The sequence below is a fragment of the Oncorhynchus mykiss genome, chromosome 12, assembly GCF_057628025.1.
Source record: "Oncorhynchus mykiss isolate SJ-2025 chromosome 12, ASM5762802v1, whole genome shotgun sequence".
Classification (NCBI taxonomy): Eukaryota; Metazoa; Chordata; class Actinopteri; order Salmoniformes; family Salmonidae; genus Oncorhynchus; species Oncorhynchus mykiss.
In genome coordinates, this window is record NC_143033.1 from 69530914 (window position 1) to 69558075 (window position 27162).

The 27162-nt window shown below is 41.7% G+C and overlaps 1 protein-coding gene across 2 annotated transcripts in view; it reads left to right on the forward strand.

Moving 5' to 3' along the window:
- The first annotated feature begins 14046 nt into the window (after window positions 1-14046).
- Window positions 14047-27162, forward strand: part of LOC110538062 (integrin alpha-3) — a 37778-nt gene continuing 24662 nt past the window's right edge. For both annotated transcript variants that reach the window (XM_021624624.3, XM_021624626.3), the window contains exon 1: window positions 14047-14618. In XM_021624624.3, coding sequence (XP_021480299.3) covers window positions 14419-14618 — 200 coding nt within the window. In that variant the 5' untranslated portion in view covers window positions 14047-14418. The remainder of the gene's footprint in view (window positions 14619-27162) is intronic.

Consider the following 27162-nt stretch of genomic DNA (forward strand, 5'->3'; position numbering starts at 1 on the left):
CATTGAAGTCATGAGTGTGTCCTTGTTACGGGTTTTGGTTTTTCCATTTGTGTTTTGAGGTTGGACAAGTTGGCCATACCAATTGACGTCACTTCGTTAGTCAGGTGTTTCACCTGTGCTGGCACAGGTGTTATTTAAGAGCAGTTGGCCCAGAGCTCCGGTTGGTGCTCCCTTTTTGAGGAAAAAAACAACAACAATCCTTTATCTCATCTTCACTGTTTTCATTTTGCTCCACTTTTTGTTTTCCTTCCAGTTTTTTAGTTTGGGATGGTGTTCAATCTTATACTTACAACTCGTGCTAAGTGAAGATATTATATTGAATGAAATAAACCAGACTCCGAGGTAAACTTCAACATGTTTGTACTCCATCACTATACGTGTAATCCCTCACATTCCTTTACTGACGTGGTGACGTCCTATCTCAGAACGTCACATCGGTACACAACATCCCCCCCTTTACTTGGATATGAACTTCAATGTCAACCTGACATAAACAACAGCACTTATTATTTATCTGTAGAGCAAACTTTACCTTTATGTTAACAATAAACTGAAATTCCCCAATAGCTGTACATCAACCATTCGAGACCCCTCCCACAGTCCCCCCACCCCCCCCCCCCCCCCCCCAAACAGGTGCCATTAATACAGGTAACGAGTGGAGGACAGAGGAGCCTCTTAAAGAAGAAGTTACAGGTCTGTGAGAGCCAGAAATCTTGCTTGATTGTAGGTGACGACCAAATACTTATTTTCCACCATAATTTGCAAATAAATTCATAAAAAATCCTACAATGTGACTTAAAAAAAAAAATCCTAATTTTGTCTGTCATAGTTGAAGTGTATATATGATGAAAATTACAGGCCTCTCATCTTTTTAAGTGGGAGAACTTGCACAATTGGTGGCTGACAAAATACTTTTTTGCCCCACTGTATGTTGATGATATTCTGTTGTCAAATTGCTCACAGGAGGCCTGTAAAGCTGATACTCTTGCTCTGTTCCTCTTTCTAGCAGACCAAGGTCACAAAGTTAATAAGAGGAAGTTATAGCTCTATTTAGGACACACTACAACACAGGAAGGAAGAACACTCAATTCGACCAGAAAGAAAGCCATTCTAGAAGCACCCAAAGCACTTAACAAAAAGCAGATGATGAGTTTCTTGGGCATGATTAACTATTGTAGGGCGTGGGTCCCACACTTTGAACTGCATACAGGGTTACTTGGTGATTTGATCTATGGTAAGGCTATGACAGCAAAAGACAAATATTGTATGGACAAGCAAGGTGGAGAAACAGTTTGTGACTATTGAACAGCTATTGATATCTGACACTGCTCTGGCGTTTCCTAGGTATGACCGTGAATTCACACAGACTGTGGATTGCAGGGAGGGGTTCATGACATCAGTGTTGACTCAGAGACACGGAGGGAAGAATAAGCCGGTGGCCTATTATTCCTCCCGTCTCGATGAGGTGGCGCAAGCAATGCCCCTGTGTTTACAGTCAGTGGTGGCTGCAGCACGGGCTGTGGAGGACTCAGCCTCTATAGTACTTTACCATGATTTGACATTGAGGGTACCACATGCCGTTTCAATCTTATTATTAGAACACAAGATGGCGTACATGTCACCGGCTGGACATTTGTCTTGTATGATAATTTAGTTAAATATGCCAAATCTAACAATTGTGCGATGTACTACCTTGATCCCCATAGCCACCGATGGGTGTCCCCGTTTTAGATTAACTAACTTCAACGTAATGACTCGGGACGTCGGGTTTGATACGAAAGCTTATTTTAGTAATAATACTTGTTCACGTTACATTTAACAACTTTGTTTTGGTACAGAGCAATGCAGGTAAGATGCTATCGGATCGTCAGCCACAATCACTGCACCTGCACATAATTGTCGCGTTATCCTCTCGCAAGGCATTCTGGAACTTGCAGTCAAAAAGCGTAATTCACCACAACCCAATACAATTACATATGCAAATAACTGTAAAGAAATATATTTAGATACAGCTCAATTAATAAACTTAAACATTAACTATGTAACACATTAAAGTTACAACACCCCGTGACTGTGTAGCGGAGACGGAGAAAGTAGTTCTCCCTAGACCAGATCTGACTGATTTGCCTTTGCCAGATGCTGAAATAACTATGTTTGTTGATGGGTCTTCCAGGAAAAAAAAACCCAGATGGCTCAAATGCCACTGGTTCTGCGGTAGTGACTCTCACTGAGGTGTTGGAAGCTGAAGCTTTACCAAATAATTACTCTGCTCAACAAGCTGAAATTGTTGCCCTTACCAGGGCTTGTGAGTTGGGGATGGGTAAATGCATTACGATACATACTGATAGCGCTTATGATTTTAACACAGTCCATGTATTTGCAGCTCAGTGGAGAAACAGGGGCACGGTTACCACAGCGGATAAACCCATTACCCATGCCCAGCTAATCTTGAATTTACTAGAGGCAGTTTTATTACCAAAAAAAGTAGCAATTTGTAAATGCTAAGCACATACTAAAGGCATGGGCAGCGTCAGCAATGGTAATAGACGGGCAGATGAGGAAGCTAAGAGAGCGGGTGGAAAACCACACTCACACACATACTCACACTTAAGCTGCTCTAGAAAATAATATACATGAACAAGGTAGCTGGGTACATCAACAACATTATAGGCGGCGGTATTGCTTCTCAACTCCGGTCGCTCAGTAGTAGACAAATTATTAGTTAATAATTTAAGAGCATGTTGGGATTGTAGTGTCAATACCCTAGTTTATACATGCATAATCTATGAGCGGAATTACTGTTTTACCTCAATTAGCCCAAAAAAATCTAGTGACTTGGCATGCCCCTTAACACTGTTAGAAAAGCTACTATCTAGAATCTAAAAATGTTCTTCGGTACTTCAGTCCCGATAGGAGTACCTTTTGAAGAACCCTATTCGGATCTAGGTAGAACCCTTTTGGTTCCAGGTGAATCGCTTTTGATTTCCATGTATAACCCTTTCCACGGAGGGTTCAACATGGAACCCAAAAGAGTTCTACCTGGAACCAAAACGCGTTCTCCTATGGACACAGTCGAAGAACACTTTTGGAGCCCTTTTTTTCTGAGTGTAGCAAGAGCCTCATCATGCACACACAGCAGAGAGAGAGAGAGAGAGAGAGAGAGAGAGAGAGAGAGAGCAAAATGACTTGGTGCACATACTTTATCTGCACATTTCTCACGTAGTACACAGTTTTCGAGGAACACTTTTGGCTTCTGAGCAGTAGTGTAAAGTACTTAAGTAAAAACACTTTAAAATACTACTTAAGTAGTGTTTGGGGGTATCTGTACTTTACTATTTATATTTTTGACAACATCTACTTTTACTTAACTACATTCCTAAAGAAAATAATGTCCTTTTTACTCCATACATTTTGCCTGACAAAAAAAAGTACTCATTACATTTTGAATGCTTGGGCAGGTTGACACTAAACACAATTGCATCTTTTGTAAATAAAATATGCATAGTGTTGGAGTGTGACCCTGGCTATCCATAAATAAAAAATAAAAAATGGTGCATTGCTTAATATGAGGAATTTGTCATTATTATACTTTTACTTTCAATATTTAAGTATATTTACTTTTGATACTTAATGATATTTAAAACCCAATTATTTTTTACTTTTACTCAAGTGCTATTTTACTGGCCGACTTTCACTTTTACTTGAGTAACTTTCTATTAAGGTATTTATACCTTTACTCAAATATTATAATTGTGTAATTATTCCACCACTGATTAGTCATGACATAGATGGCCTTGAAAATGCTCTCTAATGGAGTAAATTAGTCATTTCAACTTTTCTCCACCAGATGTCCCCATGGTCAAGTCAAACATTTGCTGTGAACATTACGGTTGAGGTTAATTCAGTTGTCAATTCAGGAAGTAAATCAAAATTCCACAAATACATTGACAAATATTTATTGAAAATAATTACGTTTTTTAGGAATTAATTTCAATGGTAGCTTCCTCTTTAATTTCCACCCCTGTGTTTACTGCCTCCTGAAAATAACCTCTGAACTGGTGTGTGTGTGTGTGTGTGTGTGTGTGTGTGTGTGTGTGTGTGTGTGTGTGTGTGTGTGTGTGTGTGTGTGTGTGTGTGTGTGTGTGTGTGTGTGTGTGTGTGTGTGTGTGTGTGTGTGTGTGTGTGTGTGTGTGTGTGTGTGTGTGTGTGTGTGTGTGTGTGTGCAGGTGGTGATTTTAAGAGGCAGACTGACAGTGGGAGTGTGAAGATGTGCCACCACAACAGCACCAAGGAGACCTTGAGTTCAGCCATGCTGTCTCTACTACCACCAAGGTTAAATTAAAACAGCACATCAATCAGCGCCTAATCACCTGTTGCCATGCAGAAGGACATTGGAGGAGAAGCGTGTCTGTGTGCGACTATTTGTGTGTGTGTGTGTGCATGTTGTTTTTAATGATGAGGAGCGTGGAGACGAGGCGCTGGGGTCACCTTGTCATTTGGAGAGTCCCGAGAGGACGCTGCTGTCATTTTAACAAGTGTCGTTCCTCCCGTCCCCCCAACAACATAAACATATTTTATCCTGTGATTAGAGAGAAGAGTAGAAACAATGTGAGGAAGATAAAAAAAGGAGGCTAGGAGTTATGGGAGGACACAGGATACATCAGAGGACATCAGAGCATCTAAGATGGCAAGAAATGAGTTTTCATTTAAAATGTCCTCTAATTTACAGTGACACATACTGTGTGTGTTATGACTGTGTGTCATGCTGCAGTGTCTGGATTCACAAGCCAACGAAACAGAATTATACTCACTTGTTATTTGACAAGCCAATAAATATGACTGACATGCATGTTAAACTAATATGTTGAGCTTGTTCATTCATATAACAGTCAGCCCTTAGGGGTGTTCACTAGACGAGAGAATTCCCATGTCATCTACTACTACCCTGGCACAGAGGATGCCACTCCATTGGTTTTAGTGATTCAGCAGACACTCTCAACCAGAGTGACTTGCAGGAGCCTTAGTGTTAAGTACCTTGCTCAAGGGCACATCAACAGATTGTTCACCTATTCGGCTCTGGGATTCAAACCAGCAACCTTTCAATTACTGGCCCAACCGTCTGAACCACTAGGCTACCTGCTGCCCTCTAACAGAGGCTTTGGCTTTACCCTCCCATATATGTATTTCTGTCTGTTAACGATGGCACACAGATTCATAAAAAGCCATCCCTGCTTTAATGGCCTGATCACAGAATGGTGAAGTCTGGTGAAATTGTGTCTGCTCTATCTTAGTGGCGGTAAATCACCCATTGAGCCTTACTGAGACAGCTTAATGGACGGACATGAATGGATGGGCCTGTCTTTGGGCCAAGTACTGTATATCTCTGGCATGGAAATCAACTGTATTCTGGGCCTGACATTGTGTGGAGACTGCACCTGTACATTGTGCTGTGATGGCAATGGATCTTTTACAATGTAATGTGTTAATATAGACCTGTCTGTAACACAGACCTATGATAAACCAAGGGCTATTGTAAATGAAGGGACATACATTTTTGCATTTTAATCATTTAACCAGTGCTCTTATCCAGAGTAACTTACCATCAGTGCATTCAACTAAGGTAGGTAAAACACCCACATTTCACAGTCATCTGCTAGACATCTGCTATTAAATACATTGTAGCATGGCTAAGGCCGAACTGATGGGCAGCATCCATACTGTTCCTGTTGCATCTGAGAGAGATGAGAGAGACCAGCACTGTATTGATCCATGTTAGCATTCTGGGGAAATGATCTGTGACTTACAGGAAAGTATCATTTTGTATGTCACAATGTTTACAGATGACCTGAAGCCTGAGGGGACTGACAAACTGAATAAACCGTGCAATAAATAAGAACCTAATATGTATAAATATTGAACCACATCGATAAAACATTTATTACACATCTTCCATTGCATTCTGTGTGCAGATTTGAACAAAGCTCTCAGGCAGCAGCTCCCTTGTCAGGGGCACAGATTAGATAAGTATAAGCTAATTCATCATACTAATGGCATGGTTAGAGGAGCACACTGTGGAGATGCATCATCTTTGTAGCTCTGGACAGACTCGATACATTGGGGGTGGCAGGGTAGCCTAGTGGTTAGAGCTTTGGGCTAGTGACTGAAAGGTTGCAAGTTCGAATCCCTGAGCTGACAAGGTACAAATCTGTCGTTCTGCCCCCGAACAAGGCAGTTAACCCAAATCTGTTGTTGAAAATAAGAATTTGTTCTTGCCTAGTTAAATAAAGGTGACCCCTGAATCCAATGTTAAAATAAACATTCTGACTTGATACCTCTGAAACAATGCTAACAAGAAGGGTTACACACAGGTGGATTGTATTTATCATCATTAGTCATTTAGGTCAACATTGGAGAATCGGTAGGCAGAGGCATTTTCAAAGATATCCTTGGTCAGGCAGGACGTGGGAGCATTAAGACTGACAGGGGATACATATGTCACGTAGTTTCAGAGCTATTCAATGAATTCTACTCAGTCTGATAGTCTTGAACAACCTACACACTAATCCATTTGGCTTAAAGTCATCAATGCCTCTGAGTTTGAATGTTTAATATACAGTTAGCCCAATTCTAAAATAGTGTGGATATGATATTTTTCCTCACCACCTTAATAGTAACTTAAACTTAACTTAATTTCAACTCCACAAGCCATTATCCAATATTCTGTACACTAAGGAAAGAGACTTGTTGTGACAGTCTGATTAGGAGAGACTTGCACATTTTCTGTTGCTTGTCAGCAGACCTGGTTTCAAATAGTATTTGACATGTTTTGCTCTAGTCTGCCTGGAGTGCCAGATGGGATTATATGGGCTATTCTACCGCTCAATTAAGCCAGACAAGCTCAGATAAAGTAGAGTGCCTTGCGAAAGTAAGGCCCCCTTGAACTTTGCGACCTTTTGCCACATTTCAGGCTTCAAACATAAAGATATAAAACTGTATTTTTTTGTGAAGAATCAACAACAAGTGGGACACAATCATGAAGTGGAACGACATTTATTGGATATTTCAAACTTTTTTAACTAATCAAAAACTGAAAAATTGGGCGTGCAAAATTATTCAGCCCCTTTGCTTTCAGTGCAGCAAACTCTCTCCAGAAGTTCAGTGAGGATCTCTGAATGATCCAATGTTGACCTAAATGACTAATGATGATGAATACAATCCACCTGTGTGTAATGAAGTCTCCGTATAAATGCACCTGCACTGTGATAGTCTCAGAGGTCCGTTAAAAGCGCAGAGAGCATCATGAAGAACAAGGAACACACCAGGCAGGTCCGAGATACTGTTGTGAAGAAGTTTAAAGCCGGATTTGGATACAAAAAGATTTCCCAAGCTTTAAACATCCCAAGGAGCACTGTGCAAGCGATAATATTGAAATGGAAGGAGTATCAGACCACTGCAAATCTACCAAGACCTGGCCGTCCCTCTAAACTTTCAGCTCATACAAGGAGAAGACTGATCAGAGATGCAGCCAAGAGGCCCATGATCACTCTGGATGAACTGCAGAGATCTACAGCTGAGGTGGGAGACTCTGTCCATAGGACAACAATCAGTCGTATATTGCACAAATCTGGCCTTTATGGAAGAGTGGCTATAGATATCCATAAAAAGTGTTGTTTAAAGTTTGCCACAAGCCACCTGGGAGACACACCAAACATGTGGAAGAAGGTGCTCTGGTTAGATTAAACCAAAATTGAACTTTTTGGCAACAATGCAAAACGTTATGTTTGGCGTAAAAGCAACACAGCTCATCACCCTGAACACACCATCCCCACTGTCAAACATGGTGGTGGCAGCATCATGGTTTGGGCCTGCTTTTCTTCAGCAGGGACAGGGAAGATGGTTAAAATTGATGGGAAGATGGATGGAGCCAAATACAGGACCATTCTGGAAGAAAACCTGATGGAGTCTGCAAAAGACCTGAGACTGGGACGGAGATTTGTCTTCCAACAAGACAATGATCCAAAACATAAAGCAAAATCTACAATGGAATGGTTCAAAAATAAACATATCCAGGTGTTAGAATGGCCAAGTCAAAGTCCAGACCTGAATCCAATCGAGAATCTGTGGAAAGAACTGAAAACTGCTGTTCACAAATGCTCTCCATCCAACCTCACTGAGCTCGAGCTGTTTTGCAAGGAGGAATGGGAAACAATTTCAGTCTCTCGATGTGCAAAACTGATAGAGACAAACCCTAAGCGACTTACAGCTGTAATCGCAGCAAAAGGTGGCGCTACAAAGTATTAACTTAAGGGGGCTGAATAATTTTGCACGCCCAATTTTTCAGTTTTTGATTTGTTAAAAAAGTTTGAAATATCCAATAAATGTCGTTCCACTTCATGATTGTGTCCCACTTGTTGTTGATTCTTCACAAAAAAATACAGTTTTATATTTTATGTTTGAAGCCTGAAATGTGGCAAAAGGTCGCAAAGTTCAAGGGGGCCGAATACTTTCGCAAGGCACTGTATTTGCAATGATTTGAAATAGTATTTGAACCCAGATCTGTTTGCCAGGCAAGGGGATGTATTGTATCTGTATGCTGACCTGCGTCTGACCGGGAAGCCATTTATCTGAGGATTGGGAGAGAGGAGGAAGGGGGTGTAATGGTTTAGGCTATCCTTGTTAGACTGGCCTGCAGATAAACTACTAGAGCTACAGCTGTTCCTGTTTCTTCATGGCTCCACACACACACGCGCACACACACACGCGCACACACACACAGCTAATTAGGACCTTCCTGTGTGACCCATCCCCTGTCACTGCCAAAAACTTCCTGTCGTGTCTAATCAGTGCAGGAAATGCTTCTGATGACAACTTGTGTGAAATATATCTAATCACAAAGACCAATTCTTTGATGGTGTGTCTCTAACTTTGTTGTTGGCAATGTCTACAGGATACACACAGTATACACAAGCTGTGTTGAAAAAAAACAACCACAAAGCTTCCCCTTGAAATAAGTGATTTCCTTGCCGACCATGTGTCCAGACATGAAATGTGCAATGTTGTTTAGTATGTATCATATTTCATACTGATTTGTGTGTTAACAGCAAGCATTGTGTGTGTGTGTGTGTGTGTGTGTGTGTGCGTGGGGGGGGGGTGTAGTGTACTGTATGTACTTCATATCTGAATTCCTCTAGATAGTGTATCACTGGGTGGGAGAAAGAGGGGAACAGAGAGAAGCGGCCTGTCTTTTCAATGATGTCGTCATTACGTTATCAACGAGGAAGAATCCTGATTCCTTCGAATGTTAATCAAAGCTTTGGCTCTTGTGTAGTTGACTATGTCGGTGGCCCAAATGTCTCCCTATTCCCTATATAGTCCCCATAGGGTTTTAGTCAAAAGTATTGCACTATGTAGGGAATAGGGTGTCATTTGTTTGGGATGTAGCCTAGTTCTCCTCTGTATACAGTATGGAGTGGTTGTCTGTCTGTGAGCGCTCAAACTCTGTTCATCTCTCCTCTGCCTGGCTGGGACCGTGGGAAACAGACAGTCTATGGTGGAAAGATAGATCTGTTGGTTCTGCAATGTGACAGCCATGGTGTGAAACCTCTACTGTGGGAGAAACCGTGTGGCATTTATTGAGCAGAAAGTGCAAGTTTGTGCTTTCTCTAGACTTACAGTACATGCAAACAGTTTTAGCTTGTTACTACTACAAGTGTGATTCAATATTAAGAGGTCTTATCATGTGATTCACTTACTATGAACCACATATACTTCCTACCATCATCAACACATCTCCTGATATTCATCCCATGATCGTGTCAATATAATACCAATGACTTGACAAAAATGACTTGACACCAATGACTGTCAAGAGGAATTCAGTACCATATTACCAAATTCTGCATCCAAATCTTAGGAAGGCCTGGGTTTGAATACAGTATATTCCAACCATAGAATTAGAAATTAGAATGACTGGAATGTGTTCTATACTGTAAACTAAGATGCATGAGGTGCCAATATATCCTCCAAACACCAGCTTCAAGGGTATTACCAAGATATTCAAATTGTAATTGACATATTTTCATTAAAAACGTTATTTTGATGAATTTATTCATACTATTTCATCCTTCCCGGAATATATAGTCCCCACACAAATCTAGGGTTGCTACCCAAGCCGACTGGTCATTTGTTCTATCGGTTCGGTTGCTAGACACAGTTGTTCAGTCTTTTTATTCTGTATCTATGGACACGACACTGTCGTTCGTTCTATATGTTCCACTGCCATACTGGCGGGCAACGTTCTTATCCCTTCCTTGCTAGTGTTTATAATAGCAATAAGCTACCTCAGGGTTTATCGCTAAGGACTGTATCCAGGCACTCTGCGTTGCGTCGTGCTAAGAAAAGCCCTTAGCCATAGTATATTGGCCATATACCACACCCTCTCGAGCCTTATTGCTTAAACATATCTACGGATCTCAGGGGGTTTCACATAAATTCACCTGCTCTATGACAGTGTCAAGTTCCGTCTATTCAAACTCAATGTGACAAGATCTGACCATCTAGGATCCCCTGCCAGGTTTGTGTTTGGAGTGTATTCAGCGCAAGTCGTCCATGTGTTACCCTGACTGTATGAAGTCTGACAGAGTAAGTATGATATCTCCACCTGTCCAAACAAGATGTTGCTTTGATCACGCAGGCAATCCTTCCTTAAGAAATCGTACAAGTGCATCCTCGAAAAGATAAGGCGTGTAAGTAAGCAAACATTGTTGGAACATAACAAGCAGCGATTTGGTTGTGAGGTACATGTGATTGCCTGTTGTAAGCGTTGAAACATGAAAATAACATGAGGCCACAGTTTGTATACTGCATTTTTGTGGACATTAGGTCGAGACATTGTCCTCTACTTAGAGACAGTCATAATGGTTATAACCTGATGATGTTGCATCATTGGAATACCTATTTGTAATTGGATCGATCAATTACAGAATTTGAATTGAACTGACACCAAAGAGCAGTGATCCTCACCCTTTTCTTTATGTACTTCAAAGTTCAAACCATTTCAAGTTCCAAAGAAGAATTGTCACTGACTCAGGACTGATGTATGGGGAATTCTCCGGCAACCACAACCTTTCCCTCAGTCTGCAGTAGTGAAAGGCTAAGAGCTTACAACTGCCAAGTTGCAAATGCTGGTACTGTATAATGTACGGAATAAGATCTTTGTTGCCCTTTTGGGAAAATTCCCCATTGATTATCAACGTGACACCCTGGCTCTGTCCCAAATAGCACCCTATTTGCTATGCACTACTTTTGTGCATTATGTATGGAATAGGGTGCCATTTGGGACATAACCCAATGCGCAGTGTGGCACTGTCTACACTTCCTGTTTCCTGTCCGTCCCCTATTAGGGCCCCTGGGTGGGATGGAGAGTGTGGGAGGAACTGATAAGAGTGCCCGGATGTAATAGGAACAATCACTGCAGTACAGGACAGAGGACAGAGTTTCATTACATTGGCCTACTACAGTACTTGCATAAGAAGGGTTTGGTTGGGATTTTATTTTAAGAAACTCCTCCCTCAAATCATGATTTTGTTTGAGTCTGGTGCCACTGATATGTTACGTAGAAGGGAAGTGAGTTGGTAGAGTTAGTCAGAGAGGAAGAAATAGTTTTTTTTTTATGATCACAGGGATGAACATTGTTTGGAAGTTTAATCTTGATTAGCGCTTACTTCTTCTTCTTCATTGGGGTTTTATAACCGACTTCTTCTTCTTCTTCATTGGGGTTTTATAACCGTGTGCATACCAGTATTTCGTACACTACCGCCACCTACTGGGCTTGGGTGTGATGAAACTATGGAGGTGTCCTAGACTCTGCACTCAAGTCTATATGAATGGAAGAAGGAATATATTGCTAAATGAATGACCGTTTTTTCTGGACAGCTTTTGAGTAAGTTGGAGAGGGTGAAGCTTATTCCCCAGTGATGTGATCGTTATTCTAAGCATTTTTTGTTTTTTTCACTTTGATGTTCATAGGTTTGACAGGGGAGGAGGATTTGATCTGTAGTTTCTGCTGCAGGACTTTTGAGAGAGTGATTGAGGCCATTGTGTCCTATTTGTAGATGGGTGATTATGGTTTCTGATCGTCTTGAGAGCCCTTTGTGGTTATTGCTGATTGAAACCAGTCAGTGGATGTTGTATTTATATTCCTTCCTGTTCCCCCTTCTGTCCATTCCTTTTGCCATTTGTCTGTTATTTTGATTCTGATGAGTGACTTCATTTCCTGATTTTAACTTTGGAACTATGATGTTGGTGTCGTCATGTAGGGCTCCTTCATCTGCCTTCTCGTTCCCAGGCACCCCCACGTGAGCTGGGACCCAAGGAAAGTTGACTGTTATGGCTTGGTGTAGAATCCTATAAGTCATTTTTTTCTGGGTGAACTGTATATCTGGGATAGAGTTTCTGAGATGTGTCTTGTCACCGGGTCCTTGGAGCCGTATGTGTAAATGTGTGTTTGCGACCTGGTATTGTGACCTTACATGCCCTGCTGTCAGCAGTCCTACCACCCGTGTATCCTCTCCTTGCAGAATCATCTCCAGTAGGCTAAAGGGTACTTATCGGTGTGTAAAAAAACAAACAAGACATTTGTGGTGTCTGGTTTGCTTAATATAAGGAATTTGATGTATAGCATTTACTTTTTAATTTTTACTCAAGTGAGTATTTTTTTACACCACTGTACTTACAGTAAGTACATTTTAAACCAGATACTTTTAGAATTTTACTCAAGTAGTATTTTGCTGGGTGACTTTCACTTTTAATGTGGGAAACATTTGACAATTGCACTGGTTTAACACCTGCCAAACATAGAGCCCAGAATCAGTTTGGTGAAAAGGTGACATTCAATATCGGGCAGAAAGATGATTCATTCATCCTGATTTTTTAGGTTGTTACTCACTCATAACCATTTCACAAATGCTACTCTGAAGTAAGAGGTGCGTTCAAGTCAAATCAACGTTTTTTTTTCAGACAGCAATAACTGTCACAGCAGCTGCTGCCTGGTAGAAGAAGGCTTGCTCAGAACAAGGCTGTGGGAAACTTCTACAATGGTTGAGAGAAAGAAGGGATAGATAGGAGAAGAAGTGAGGGATAATGTGAATTATTGAAGGAAAAAAACAAGAGGAAGGACAACGATAACCTGGCTTTGTGATTCTGAAACTAATTCTTGAACCCGTAACTCAGTCAGACATCATCATCAAAAGCATTCCTACGGGAAACCTCACAGAGAGAGATGTGCCTTGGGGGCATACACTGTCTACTACAAGCATTATTATGTGAAATGACATGGCATTCTTCTGAGAAAGATCAACATAATTAAGTCATATGGGAGTATTCCTTAATGACATCACAGAACTATGCTCATAAACTTTTCAACTACTATAGACAGTGAGAACAGTGTGTGTTGTTATAACAGTTGTTCAGCATTATTCAAAGGTTATCATACACTCCGTGTATCCAACTGCAAATGAACTGTATTGCAGAAGAGCAAGGTTAAAGGTTAAAGCGCATGTTTACTTTTTTATTTTGCAATTTGTCTACCAGCCATGATTATTCCAATCACCACTTTCTCCTTGGGGCACTATAGACACACTTACATATCATATTCTAAACTCCCACACTACTTGGAGATAAACTGTCTAGACTAGAGAATAGGCCACTCTATGCTGTCTGGCAAGGATTCTCACAATGCATAATTGCAATTGCTCTATTGGTAGTCTGGAGCTGTCCAACCTGTACCGTAACATAGTAAATGTAAACCTGAGACACTCCAATGAATATGTTACATTACGTTTCGTAGGGTGTGTATTCATTTGTGGATGGATGTCCATCATCCATTATGTATGATATGTTACGATGTTGCAATTCGTACAATATGTTACGAATTTTCTAAATGTATGATGTGTTGTGAATTATGTTTTATGTCTTATGTAACCTTACCAAACGTAACATATTATAATTATTTGAGTGTCCGGATTTAAATTTACTTTGTAATGTCTAGTGTATGAGACCAGGCTGAGCTGTCGTGCAGACAAGGTGCCTACGCGCGCCCAATTTAATCTCGGTACAACCTCCCAATGATTTCATTTATGATGACCGCACTACCCCCCGGAAGAATGACTAATGTGTGCACTGTACAGTGAGCACGTTTGAGGTTCAATCGGCCGTATTTGGTTGTATGTATTTGACGACAGAAGGGAGAGAGAACGGAGCGGAGAGAGGGAGGTAGGGTAGAGTTCGTTGAGGGCTGCTCAGTGCGCACGGTTATTTGACTTGAGAGAAAGATTCGAAAGTCATTTAAAAAAAATTATACAACAAAGTCTGCATTTGAACAACGGATGTTAGAGAAGAAAATATAATAAGGAATTCCACATGGCAATCTTTCAACTACTCCGGTTTTCTACGAATACCTACTATCTCCTGTTGCTTGTCCTGTTGTGCACAGTACATATTCTTCAGGGGTTCAACCTGGATGTGCGGTTCCCTGTTGTCAAGGAAGGAAAGACCCCGGGAAGTCTCTTTGGGTTCTCGGTGGCACTTCACAAACAGATGGTGGGAGAGAAAAGATACCTGTAAGTGTTGTCAAATGTTAGATTTGATCAATCTTGCTATTCTAGAATGTGCACAGGCAAGATAAAGGGAAATAATATGGCATTGCATCTGTGGATGTCAAACTACCTTTCCGTACTGTAACGGAAAACTGTAAATTATAGATGATTTTGGGTATTATCAACAGTAAAAACAGCACACTGTAAATTATGGTGCATTTCTGGGAAAATAATTGCTTTATTTTGAATGGTACTGTAATTCCAGCCCACAGAAAACAGTACCTTATACATTATGCTGTGTAAACACTTTACCTAGCAGCCACCCTGCTTGCACATATTCCTTGTGATTACAGTAAAATACTGTGATTACGGTAGAATTTACATTTTTTACAGTATAATACAGTCAATTTTATGCCATTGTACTGTGTTGTTACACAGTACTTTCTTTGATACTATATTTATATTCCAGTAGGTGTACTGTAATATGAAACACAGAAATGTACTTGCCACTGAGCTGCCTGTAAGTTACTGTCAAATTCCTGGCTGTCGCTTCTCCGTGATTTAAGTTCAGCAACAAACACTTCAATCTGTCTAGCTCTGGAAAACTCTTATATGCAGGCTAAATGTCACATTAGGATCGCACATGTCTCCTGGAGTTTTACCAGGCTACAAACATTTTGAGGTTTGTACATTCATGCAATTTATAACATAAACCATGGTACCATCATAAACACATTTGCACACACAGGCCTAAGCATGCACATGCAACAGGAACAGTAAAAACATGGTGCTGGGGATATAGTTTAACCCCATGCAAGGTGTGGATAAGGTTCATTCTGTTCAGTAAATGATTAATCTCCATGTCTCAACTACACAATAATCATGACTCACAGTCTGACAGAGTAGGCTAGGCTCAACCAAGCTCATGGAGGTGGGTGACCATTCATGATGGTACTTGTCTTGAGCAAGGAACAACAAATGTTTGCCAGTATTGGTCAGGCTTGGTGATAGTGTAGCTGGGAGCCATGCAAACTGATAGAAGTACACAGAGAACAAACATTTGTAACGAAGATATTTTTTTTGATGTTTTATTGAGGATATTTTATATACATCTCCTTTGGGTGCCACCTGTCTTAAAAGCCCCAAATGGAACCACAAAACTTTTCATTAAACCTTTTGCGTCTTTATGTCCCCGGATGGAAATGATTAGAGCTTCCCAATAAAAACACAGACTTTTCTTTGGTGGGCAAAAGCTGAACATCGGAATGCGTTCTCTGACCTAGAAGAACATCAAATCCAAATCAAATCGAACTTTATTTGTTCACATGCGCCGAATACAACAAGTGTAGACCTTACCGTGAAATGCTTACTTACAATCCCTAAACCAACAGTGCAGTTCAAGAAGAGTTAAGAAAATATTTACCAAATAAACTAAAGTAAAAAATTAAAAATAATAAAAAGTAACACAATAACATAACAATAACGAGGCTATATACAGGGGGTACCGGTACCGAGTCAGTGTGTGGGGATACAGGTTAGTTTAGGTCATTTGTACATGTAGGTAGGGGTAAAGTGACTATGTATAAATAATTGACAGTGAGTAGCAGCAGTGTAGAAAACAAATGGAGGGGGTGTAAATAGTCCGGTGGCTATTTGATGAATTGTTTGGCTTGGGGGTAGAAGCTGTTAATGAGCCTTTTGGTCCAGTACCGCTTGCCATGCGGTAGCAGAGAAAACAGTCTATGACTTGTGTGATTGGAGTCTCTGACACTTTTATGGGCTTTCCTCTGACACTGCCTATTATATAGGTCCTGGATGGCAGGAAGCTAGAGCCCAGTGATGTACTGGGCCGCACGCCCTACCCTCTGTAGACCCTTATGGTCAGATGCAGAGCAGTTTCCATACCAGGCGGTGATGCAACTGGTCAGGATACTCTAGATGGTGCAGCTGTAGAACTTTTTGAGGAAATCTGAGGACCCATGCCACATCTTTTCAGTCTCCTGAGGGGGGAAACGTTTTGTGTGTGCCCTCTTCTTGGTGTGTTTGGACCATGATAATTCATTGGTGATATGGACATCAAGGAACTTGAAACTCTCGACCCACTCCACTACAGCCCTGTCGATGTTAATGGGGGCCTGTTCGGCCCACCTTTTCCTGTAGTCCACGATCAGCTCCTTTGTCTTGCTCAGGTGTTCCTTTTGTCCACGTGGGAAAGGGCAGTGTGGAATGCGATTGAGATTGTGTCATCTGTGGATCTGTTGGGGTGGTATGTGAATTGGAGTGGGTCTAAGGTATCCGGGAGGATGCTGTGGATGTGAGCCATTACCAGCCTTTCAAAGCACTGCATGGCTTCCAATGTGAGTGCTACAGGGCGGTAATCATTTAGGCAGGTTACCTTCGCTTCCTTGGGCACAGGGACCATGGTGGTCTGCTTGAAACATGTAGGTATTACAGACTCGGTCAGGGAGAGGTTGAAAATATCAGTGAAGACACTTCTTTCTGCACATGCTTTGAGATCACATCATGGTAATCCGTCTGGCCCTGCAGATTTGTGAATGTTGACCTGTTTAAAGGTCTTGCTCACATTGGCTACCGAGAGCGTTATCACACAGTCATCCACAACAGCTGATGCTCTCGTGCATGCTTCAGTGTTGCTTGCCTCGATGCAAGCATAAAAGGCGTTTAGCTGGTAGGCTTGCATCACTGGGCACCTCGCTTCTGGGTTTCCCTTTGCAGTCCGTAATAGTTTTCAAGCCATGCCACATCCGACAAGCGTCAGAGCCGGTAAAGTAGGATTCAATCTTAATCCTGTGTTGACGCTTTGCTTGTTTGATGGTTGGCATAACAGGATTTCTTATAGGAGTCCAGATTAGTGTCCTGCTCCTTGAAGCGGCAGCTCTAGCCTTTAGCTCGATGAGGATGTTGCCAGTAATCTATGACTTCTGGTTGGGATATGTACGTATGGTCACTGTGGGGACAACGTTGTCAATGCACTTATTGATGAAGCTGATGACTGAGGTGGTATACTCCTCAATGCCATTGGATGAATCCCGGAACATATTCCAGTCTGTGCTATCAAAACAGTCCTGTAGCTTAGCATCCGTGTCATCTGACCACTTCTGTATTGAGCGAGTCACTGGTACTTCCTGCTTTAGTTTTTGCTTGGAATCAGGAGGATATAATTTTGTTCAGATTTGCCAAATGGAGGGTAGGGCAGAGCTTTGTATGCATGTCTGTGTGTGGAGTAAAGGTGGTCTAGAGTTTTTTTCCCCTGGTTGCACATGTGACATGCTGGTAAAAATTTGGTAAAACTGATTTAAGTTTGCCTGCATTAAAGTCCCCGGCCACTAGGAGCGCCGCTTCTGGATGAGCATTTTCTTGTTTGCTTATGGCCTTATAGAGTTGGTTGAGTGTGGTCTTAGTGCCAGCATCGGTCTGTGGTGGTAAATAGACAGCTACAAATAATTTAGATGAGAACTCTCTTGGTAGATAGTGTGGTCTACAGCTACAGATAAGGTACTCTACCTCAGGCGAGCAATACCTTGAGACTTCTTTAATATTAGGTATCGCGACACCAGCCGTTATTGACAAAAAGACACACACCCACCCCTCATCTTACCAACCGTACCAGCTTTTTCTCTGTTCTGCCGATGCATGGAAAATCCCGCCAGCTCAATATTATTTGTGTTGTCCTTCAGCCACGACTCAGTAAAACATAAGATATGATAGTTTTTATTGTCCCGTTGGTAGGATAATCGTAATCGTAGGTCATCAATTTTATTTTCCAATGATTGCAAGTAGAAAGGATGACAGTGGGAGTTTACTCGCTCGCCTCCGGATTCTCAGAAGGCAGCCCGATCTGCGCCCTCTAATCCTCCATCTTTTCTTCACCCAAATTATGGGGATTTGGCCTTGTTCCCAAGAAAGCAGTATATCCTTCTCGTCGGACTCGTTAAAGGAGAAAGCTTCTTCCAGTTCGTGGTGAGTAATCACTGTTCTGATGTCCAGAAGTTATTTTCAGTCATAAGAGACGGTAGCAGCAACATTATGTACAAAATGTGTTTAAAAAAGAAAAATGACAAACAAAAAAACAAACAAAATAGCAGCCATCCGCTTCAGTGCCATCTTATCAAAGAGGCTTTCAGCCAAATATGACGGAGTGGCACCACAAGACTCTGTTAGCCTGCTGAGCTAAAGCCTGGGTGTCTTCAGGCCTCAGTCACAGGCAAGGTCACGAATCACGTGATCTTATTCCACCGGACCATCTCCATTACACACATAGTGGGCTATGCCCTTTCCTGGTCATGGGCAGCTACTCCCCAAGTGTGTCACCTCATCATCCAATAGCCCAGTATTGAATTGTATTTCTTCCCTCCGACCCATTAACCAGCTCTCCCAGTCCTTCCAGCTCTGATTTAGCTGGGCATTTAATTGGAGAGTCCCTCCAGAGCTGGAGAGCAGCTCTCTTAAGGACCTAGGTGGAAGATGACAAAGGTTAAGAGAACGGAATTGTAATATCCCATAACTGTTTGCGAAAATGAATTTGTTTGTTTTCTAAGGCTGCCACATGGAATTATTACCTTGTCTTAACCTTGTCATCTTCAACCTAGTTAAGGACGAGTAATTATAGGCTTCCTGGGAGTTTGTCCCCCGTCCTCCACAAGCCACCAATCACCTTTAATGGCCCACAAAGTTCCGCTGAGACCTGAGAGTGGACAAGCTGATGTGTCATGTATTTTTTTATGTCAATTTCTTTGCTGTTTCTGTGGAACCATTGGGCTGGTACAAACCGGATGCCCTTGTAGTGACATCACTACATGTTAAACGTTCCTTGATTTATTTGACCAGTGTTTGAGTGGCCAGAGTGTGGTCAAGGAGAGAGTTGAAGTGAGAGTGCCACACCTGTGCGCGCACACACACACTCTCTCTCTCTCTCTCTCTCTCTCTCTCTCTCTCTCTCTCTCTCTCTCTCTCACTCACTTGCATACTTACTTCTTATTTCACACATTTAGAAAACTCTACACAGACTTGCCCACAACATGAGCCTACAGAGTCACACAAATAAGCACATTTACTTAAAATGCAGACACTGTTACTGTTCAAATGCATATACAAATTGCTCCCAGCACTCAGACAATTGCCTCTTGTATAATTCCCATGGGAAGATGCCTGGTCTTGGCTTTAGCAATCCTCCACTTTGTCCTCTGGCTGGTTGCAGTAATAGTGGCAGGAGGAGATGCTTAGCTAAGGCTGTTCTGCTGTAGCCCCAACAGGCCTGGTGGTTGGCTCATAATGCCAGCCCCTCCCTCAGGGCGGATGGCATGCCACGGATTACACAATAGGGGCATGTCATGCAACAGGCCTGCAGGTCTTACATACAGGCTGTTTTCTTTTTATTACAATGGGATCTGATGCTGGGCATAACACAATCCTGTTTTGATTGAAAGGCCCGACATCAGCGCTGTAGGGAAAATGTGGTGAGTCCCAAGATTGAACATCTCTAGCTCTGTGTAGTACGTCCAATATGAGGTCAAACATAATGGGAAAGGGCAGGTAGTTTTACCTAACATCATCCGCAGGATTTTGTTGTGCGCTTGAATCGATGTAGAATCACATGTAGGACTCTGTATCTTTTATTGTGTCTATCTGTATGTGTGTTTTATGTGTGTAATGTCTTGTTGCGGTGACTTAATTAAACTGTAAAGCAGTGCACAACTACGTAACCACTCTGTATAGTATACTGTAGGCCTGTGTATGTGAACACTACCCACACAATCCTGACCATTTGACTTAGAATCTCCCATTTGACACAGACACAAAGCACGGCCCAAAATGTGGGCAAACTATTTAATTATAGGCCGCACGCACGTATCTTCCTCAAAATTACTCATAAAAGGAGGGCTGTGGATAGTTTTCAGTCAAGTAGGAGCTTTGCCAAAGGGACATTTTCAAAATGTTTCAACTTCATGTTCATCATCTCCAGCACCACCCCAACATCAACATATATGGAAATGCCACGTTTCTATGTTTTGTAGTAAAAAAAAAAGAGAGAGGACGATTTGTGTTTCTAATGACTTCATCAACCAGTTAGTAGACAATTAGTTGGCAATGCTTTACTCATAATTGGTTAAAATCACGATGCACACAGAGGATGTCATTGGAAACACATATTTATTTCCCCACAAACATAGGAACCAGCCATTTTCACACATGTTGTAGCTGGAGATTATAAATATGAAGTTGAAAAATTGTGTAAGTAAGTCAACACCTATTTGTTTGATGTGTTTCTTCAGTTGTGGGTTGTCTTCATCAAAGCATCAGTGGGTGATGAGACTGTGCCAAGTTAAGTCATTTGGGAAAAACATCTCAGCCATATTAACATTTAATTATGGTGTCGGGCTGAACCAGTAAACACAATGCACGGGCCGGGCCGTATGCAATTCATTATGATTTTGTAGAATATGATGTTAGCTCATGTCCCTAACACGCAACCCCCTCAAAATGTTGCATTTATGCCAGTATTCTTCTTAGGTTGAATGAACTTGTCAGTGATTTATTTTATTGCTCTCATTCTGTCATTTTAGTTGTTACCTCTGACTCTCAGAGTCTTTCACGAGTTCATAGCAGCAACATCCTGATTGTTAACCAGATGTGATGAGCTGTTTTTGTCGTTTATGTCTTGTCCCCTCCACACATTCTTGTGTAGTTGCCCACGCCATCTGTGGAAGACACCGGAAGGTGGTTTCATACACGACGTAACAAAATGGCCGTAGTCGAGTAGCCCTTTAAAAGAGAAGTGTCTTATGATATTGAGACGAGATATGGGGAACGGAGAATGTGCAGCTCTTCATGTGATAGGCCATCTAAGGGCAAGAGTCTGTCCTGGTCAGATCATGTTGTCAGGAAAATGACCCTAGCCTTAATGGTGTCCTCCCTGTATTGTGTGACTGTGGCTGGGGTTATGATGGTATTATGTGGCCTGGATGGATGGGTCTGTCTGAAGTCTTCCTGGTTGCTGGTCCGGGAAGGAGGAAGAATCTTGACTGGGTTCCTGTTGTATGGTCCCCTAGGAAAAGGCTGTTCAGTGTCTGCAGAGAAGACATGAGAACACATGGCCTGGGGTGGGGGGGGGGGGCTATTATTGTTTGGGCCAGGAGGTTTTTCCTGACCATATGACCTCACCGAGAAAAACTACTGTCCAGTTTCCTGGTCTGGAAAACCAGTTTCCTGGTCGGTTTCCTGGTCTGGTTGCTTTGTGTAACCCCGGCCAATACACAGATCTGAGTTCGACTTTTGGCAACCCAATGGTTCTGAGGCAACACTTGCGGGTTATTTCTTCGTAGAGCCGCTGTTGCATAGCCCTATGGGTTTGGTGTGGGTGATTTGGGGAGGTTGGGTGGGGTTTAGAGGGTTTTGTTGGGGATGTGCAGGGTATGTCCTCAGAGACAGGGCACAACACAGCCTGGAGAAGCTTGTATAAAGCACAGAAATCTGGATCTTACTGCAGTAGATGGGAATGAAATCGTGAGTGCACTGAGAAGCAAGGCTTGCATTCAATTTGACCGGTCTAGCAAAGCCGGGGTCTGCCAAGTAGTTCTTAATAGAGAGAACTGAGGCAATACATTGGTAACCCAATTATTTATCTTACAAAGGTCACTTACTGTACAGGGAAATTACAGTTATACCCCTACACTTCATTGTTTTGTATATATTTGTGTTCAAATGTGTGTGTGTGTGTGTGTGTGTGTGTGTGTGTGTGTGTGTGTGTGTGTGTGTGTGTGTGTGTGTGTGTGTGTGTGTGTGTGTGTGTGTGTGTCCTGTCCGTGTTATCAATTGTCATATGATCTGTAGGCACAAGGGACTGAAGAAGTGTTATACTTCATGCACAAACAAATCTCTCTTTGAGTACCCCCAGCCGCTCCATGTGTTTGATGTATTCCAGACCACCTAGCACACCTGATTCAACTGATGAAAGGCTTGGTGATTAGTTGTGGATTCGATCAGGTGTGCTAGTAATGGATTTCATCAAATAAGTGGAATGGCTGGGAGTACTCAGCGAGATTTCCTCATTAGGCGATCTGTCAGACAGCTCCAGGAGCTAGTTGGTTCTCTGAATCAATAGGCTGATCAATAGTGTCGTCCCCACACAGGCTCCGACTGGAATGCAGCTCTAATTAGAGAAGATCAGTTCTGACGACTGACAAGCCGGTCTCAGATCCGTTTTGGATTCAAGTCAAGTGACACACAGCAAATCTTGTCTTACAAGAGGGTTACAGTGTTAGCGGTTTCTCCAATATTATTTACTCAGTCACCAGGTGATGGACTTACTCTCTTACGCCAGGATACTGGTATGTCCCCTTCCCTCTTTCTTCCAATATCATAGTGATTCAATTGGATATCCAACAAAAATCAGAGAGATTTGCTAGAAATTGTCTCCACCATTTTACTGTTGCTAAAATTAGAATAGTTAGCCTATTTTCAGTTTATTTGACAGAACAAGCAAGTATAGTGTAGAGAATAAAAAATAAACCGCTGTGAAATATATTTTCCATAACCAAAATACTGTATTTTCAGCTGTTTGAAGCTGGTGTTCAAAACCGAAAGTAAAATATGCAAAAATAAACTTAAGAACGGGAAGCATAGAAATAGCGCACCTAGTCTAAGAAGCGGTAGAGCTGTTCTTTCTTTTAATGAGAATGACAGACCCATAGCACACATTTCTACGTGAATTTGGTCGGTTGCCCAAAAAGTGACATATTGCAGCTTTAAAGACTGGCTAAGAGAGAAGTAAAACACCCTAGAGCTGGTTCTTCCCTTCAAGGAAAGCTGCTGGTGTCTGGCCCCTTTTTATGGCGGGTTAAGCTGACCTGAAGTACTGTAGGAATTCGAGCAGTCAAATCAACCCTCAGATGAATGTGTCGAGGCATTAATAATACGTTTAGAATACCTCATGATGCAACAGGGAACCATCAGGGCAAAGGGTAATACTGTGCTTGGCTCAGATCCAGCTGCTTCAACATCTCTATCCCTGTAAAGAGATGATGAGAACTTAACTGGTTTCAAACCATTCAATAGAAAGAGGCTATAGCAGCTATTGCGCCAGCTTATGTATCCCGGCAAAACATTTGGTTGAAAGAGGTACAGTACTAACGACAGTAAGGCAACATGTTTTTGTTTCCTAAAACCCCCCATTTGCTACAGAGGTTTACCACCTGTTTTAATGAAAGATAAAGAATGGTTGCGAAATATGTGTTGTATTCATTAGCACATGGGGTTAACCTGTTTTTTTTAAATATGTATATATATTATTTATTAATACATTTCTACCTGTTTTTATTTAAAACAATATTTTTCTATTAATTAATACACTTAATTAAAATGATAAACAGCTGTCATAGCTGTGGAAATAATTTTGTGTATATTGTAGTTTGATATTTAAGTGATAATGCACTCAAAGTCGGTGTTTGAAGGATATACTGGCACGGGTGTTCATAGGCCTGAGACGAAGTCAAGGGCTGGAAAACCGTGCCAATATATCCCCTAAACACCGGCTTCGAGGGCATTATCACTTTTATAGAACAGGTTACCAACATATTCAAATAATGATTGACATATTTTCTTTAACTTTATTTTGATTAATTTATTCATACTATTTAATCCTTCCTCAAGATATAGTGCTGACACAAATCTAGGGTTGCTTTCCAAGCCGGCTGGTCGTTCGTTATATCGGTTCGGTTGCTAGAGACGCAACCCAGTTGTTCAGTCTTTTTGTTCTGTATCTATGGATGCGACCCAGTCTTTCATTCTAAATGTTCCATTGCCATACTGGCTGGCAACGTTCTTATCCCTTGCTTGCTAGCTAGCCAACTACGGCTAACTTACAGTCACGTCAAAAAGCTGCCAGACTAACAACAAAGTAGCAGCATTTGCATTTTTGTGTTTTCTGTTGACATTTATTTGGATACATCCATAACAATGAGCTAATGAGGCGCGATTTTGCCTGGCTTTGAAAATGTGCTCTCTCGTCAGGACACTGTTGTTCAATTTGAATATTGAAACAATGTTGCAAATGTTGGAGAGACAGACAGAAGTCTAAAAGAAATGTGAAATAATGTCTAGATGCTTTTCATAGTGGAGATCGAGTTTATAAATTGCTTGGCTGGGCTGATGCGTGGGATTGGATTGGAGTGGATTGCGCAGTCAGATGGAACAGAGTAAATAGACATTTTAACATCATAGATTTAGCCGGTGGAAACTTGTGGAATAGACACTGGCTGGAATGCGGTTTTAACCAATCAGCATTCAGGATTACACCTACCCGTTGTATAACATAGCATATACCGTAAGTGCACCATTTGTCTTAGCGCTTCATGTCTTGAAATTCAACAATCTTGTACTGGTACTGAACTGTACTTAAGCCTGCTTCATCTGCTTCATTCAGTCGTGATAAAGCTTTCTAATTCAGTGACCATTGAGACCCTCATCTGAACTGGACAAGAGTTGACATGCAGGTCAATGGAGGGTCTTTGTGAACCTTAAACACATTATGGCAGCTGAGCCTCTCTCTCTCTCTCTCTCCTCGCCTTTATTCCACCTAATTGAATGAGCTTTTAATGGAAATCCATACGTAAACCCCCACGCCATATCAATTAACTGCACCGTCTGACCCAGATGAAAAGTACATGTGTTGTGGTCCATCCCTCTAATAATCTGCTGTAAAATTGGCAGAGTGAATTTGGCTGACGGAATACGGTCTGTTTTAATTCAGGACTGGGAAGTAGCTTATACATCCTGTGCGTAGGCTGGTAGACTGCTGTGTTTTTGGTTTAACAATGTCACTGCTCTCCCACAAGTCTATCGCCAATGGACTACTGAATGTAAAATATTCTTGCCTGTATACATTTGTGTTAGGACCAGTTGGACTCAAATTACAGATTTCTCAAGTTAGTGTAACCCACAAATTTCTAATATTTATTTAAGGACATGTTTTATACATATAGGATTATAAGAATTATCATCACCAGATTCAAAGACATAAAAAAATGAACGCATAGACCAAAACCAATATAAAAAAAAACTTTTGCCATCTAAAATGATGTTCAGGTTAAAGTTGTGGTGGTTTAAGTCAGGGACATACCATTATGCTTACATGTCACCAGTGCTGTCATGTCAGGAAGTGCAGAGGAGGAAATCCCTTGGGTCCTTGACCCCAGGGGATGTGAATGGAAGTGATTTACTCACAGAATGAACGGGTTCCCTGTAGCCTGATTACGATTGGGTGATTTGAAATACTTGTCCTTCAACGACTTCCTTTTCAATGGGTGATATTACTAATGCTAGCGTCAGCAGTCCTATTCTCCGTTTCACTTAATTGGTTGGTCTCAATGTGGAGCGATTTTACAACTCTTTTGCTCATGCTTATCTATACATTTGAGACAAAACCAAATCCATACTTGCATGCTGTTGAATCATACTCATATTTGTCTTGTGTTTTAAGGTACCAGATCATTTCTCTAAAGTATAACATAGTAATTACAGCAACAAACATTTAAAACGGCTGACAGTGTTGACATCAATTCACGGGCGAATGATCCCAAGTGGTGTGGTACTACACTTGAACCTGCTTTGGTCAGGCTGAGTCGGGTTGAGGTGGGCTGTTTGTAACATCGCTGTGTCAGGTGCTAATGAGAGGCAGATGCATGTTAAAGGGACAGTTCACCTGTTTTTAAAATTCACATTTATTATTTCCAGCACCATACCAGTGTCTACCTTCCAATATGGGGGTAAAAAGTGAAGTGCCTGTTTAATGCTCTGTGGGGGAACTGGAGAGATTCGAAACATCACTCCAACAGGAAGCACCTGTCAAGTTAGGCTTCCGGCCCAAACTGCACCCTGGTCAAAAGTAGTGCACTATATATAGGGAATAGGGTACCATTTGGGACGTATGATAGTAACTCAAGAGGATGGACAGGGCTCCGGCTCTGAGTGTTATAGGAAGCAGATCTTTCGTGGTCGGTTTTGCTGTATCAACCAGAACAGACAGAAAGGGACATAACTCATTGAAATGTCTGACATTGTTTGACTGTCTGCTGTGGGAGTAAAGATTCTTCACGTTCTCCCTGTTTCAAAGGCTCCTTTTTCAAGGCCTCGGTGGTCGCGTTCACTGTATCAACCGCAACAGAGAGAACGGGAGATAGTAAGTCATACAGTTGGCTGATGTTGCTTGACTAGTAGGCAATATGTCTACTGTTGGGGTAAATATCCCAGGTTGCCTTTACAAAAAGGGATTTATAACCTCAGGGGTCTTTTAAAAATAATGGTTAACTAAAAAGATTCTTGACATTCTCCCTTTACAGAGAGGCTCCCGAGTCCTCCAGTTTGTCGGTTCCTAAATTTAAGGGGAAATTGGATCTGGCGAGTCCTCCCGAGCTTTCTTTCCAACATGACATAACTGAACGTGAGCGACACACCGGCCCTTATTACGAACCCCAGGTGGGGAGTTCAAAGGTTGTATTTGGCATGCCACGTTTTATTCCAGACTTCCACAGCAGTCAAAACGTTTACACAC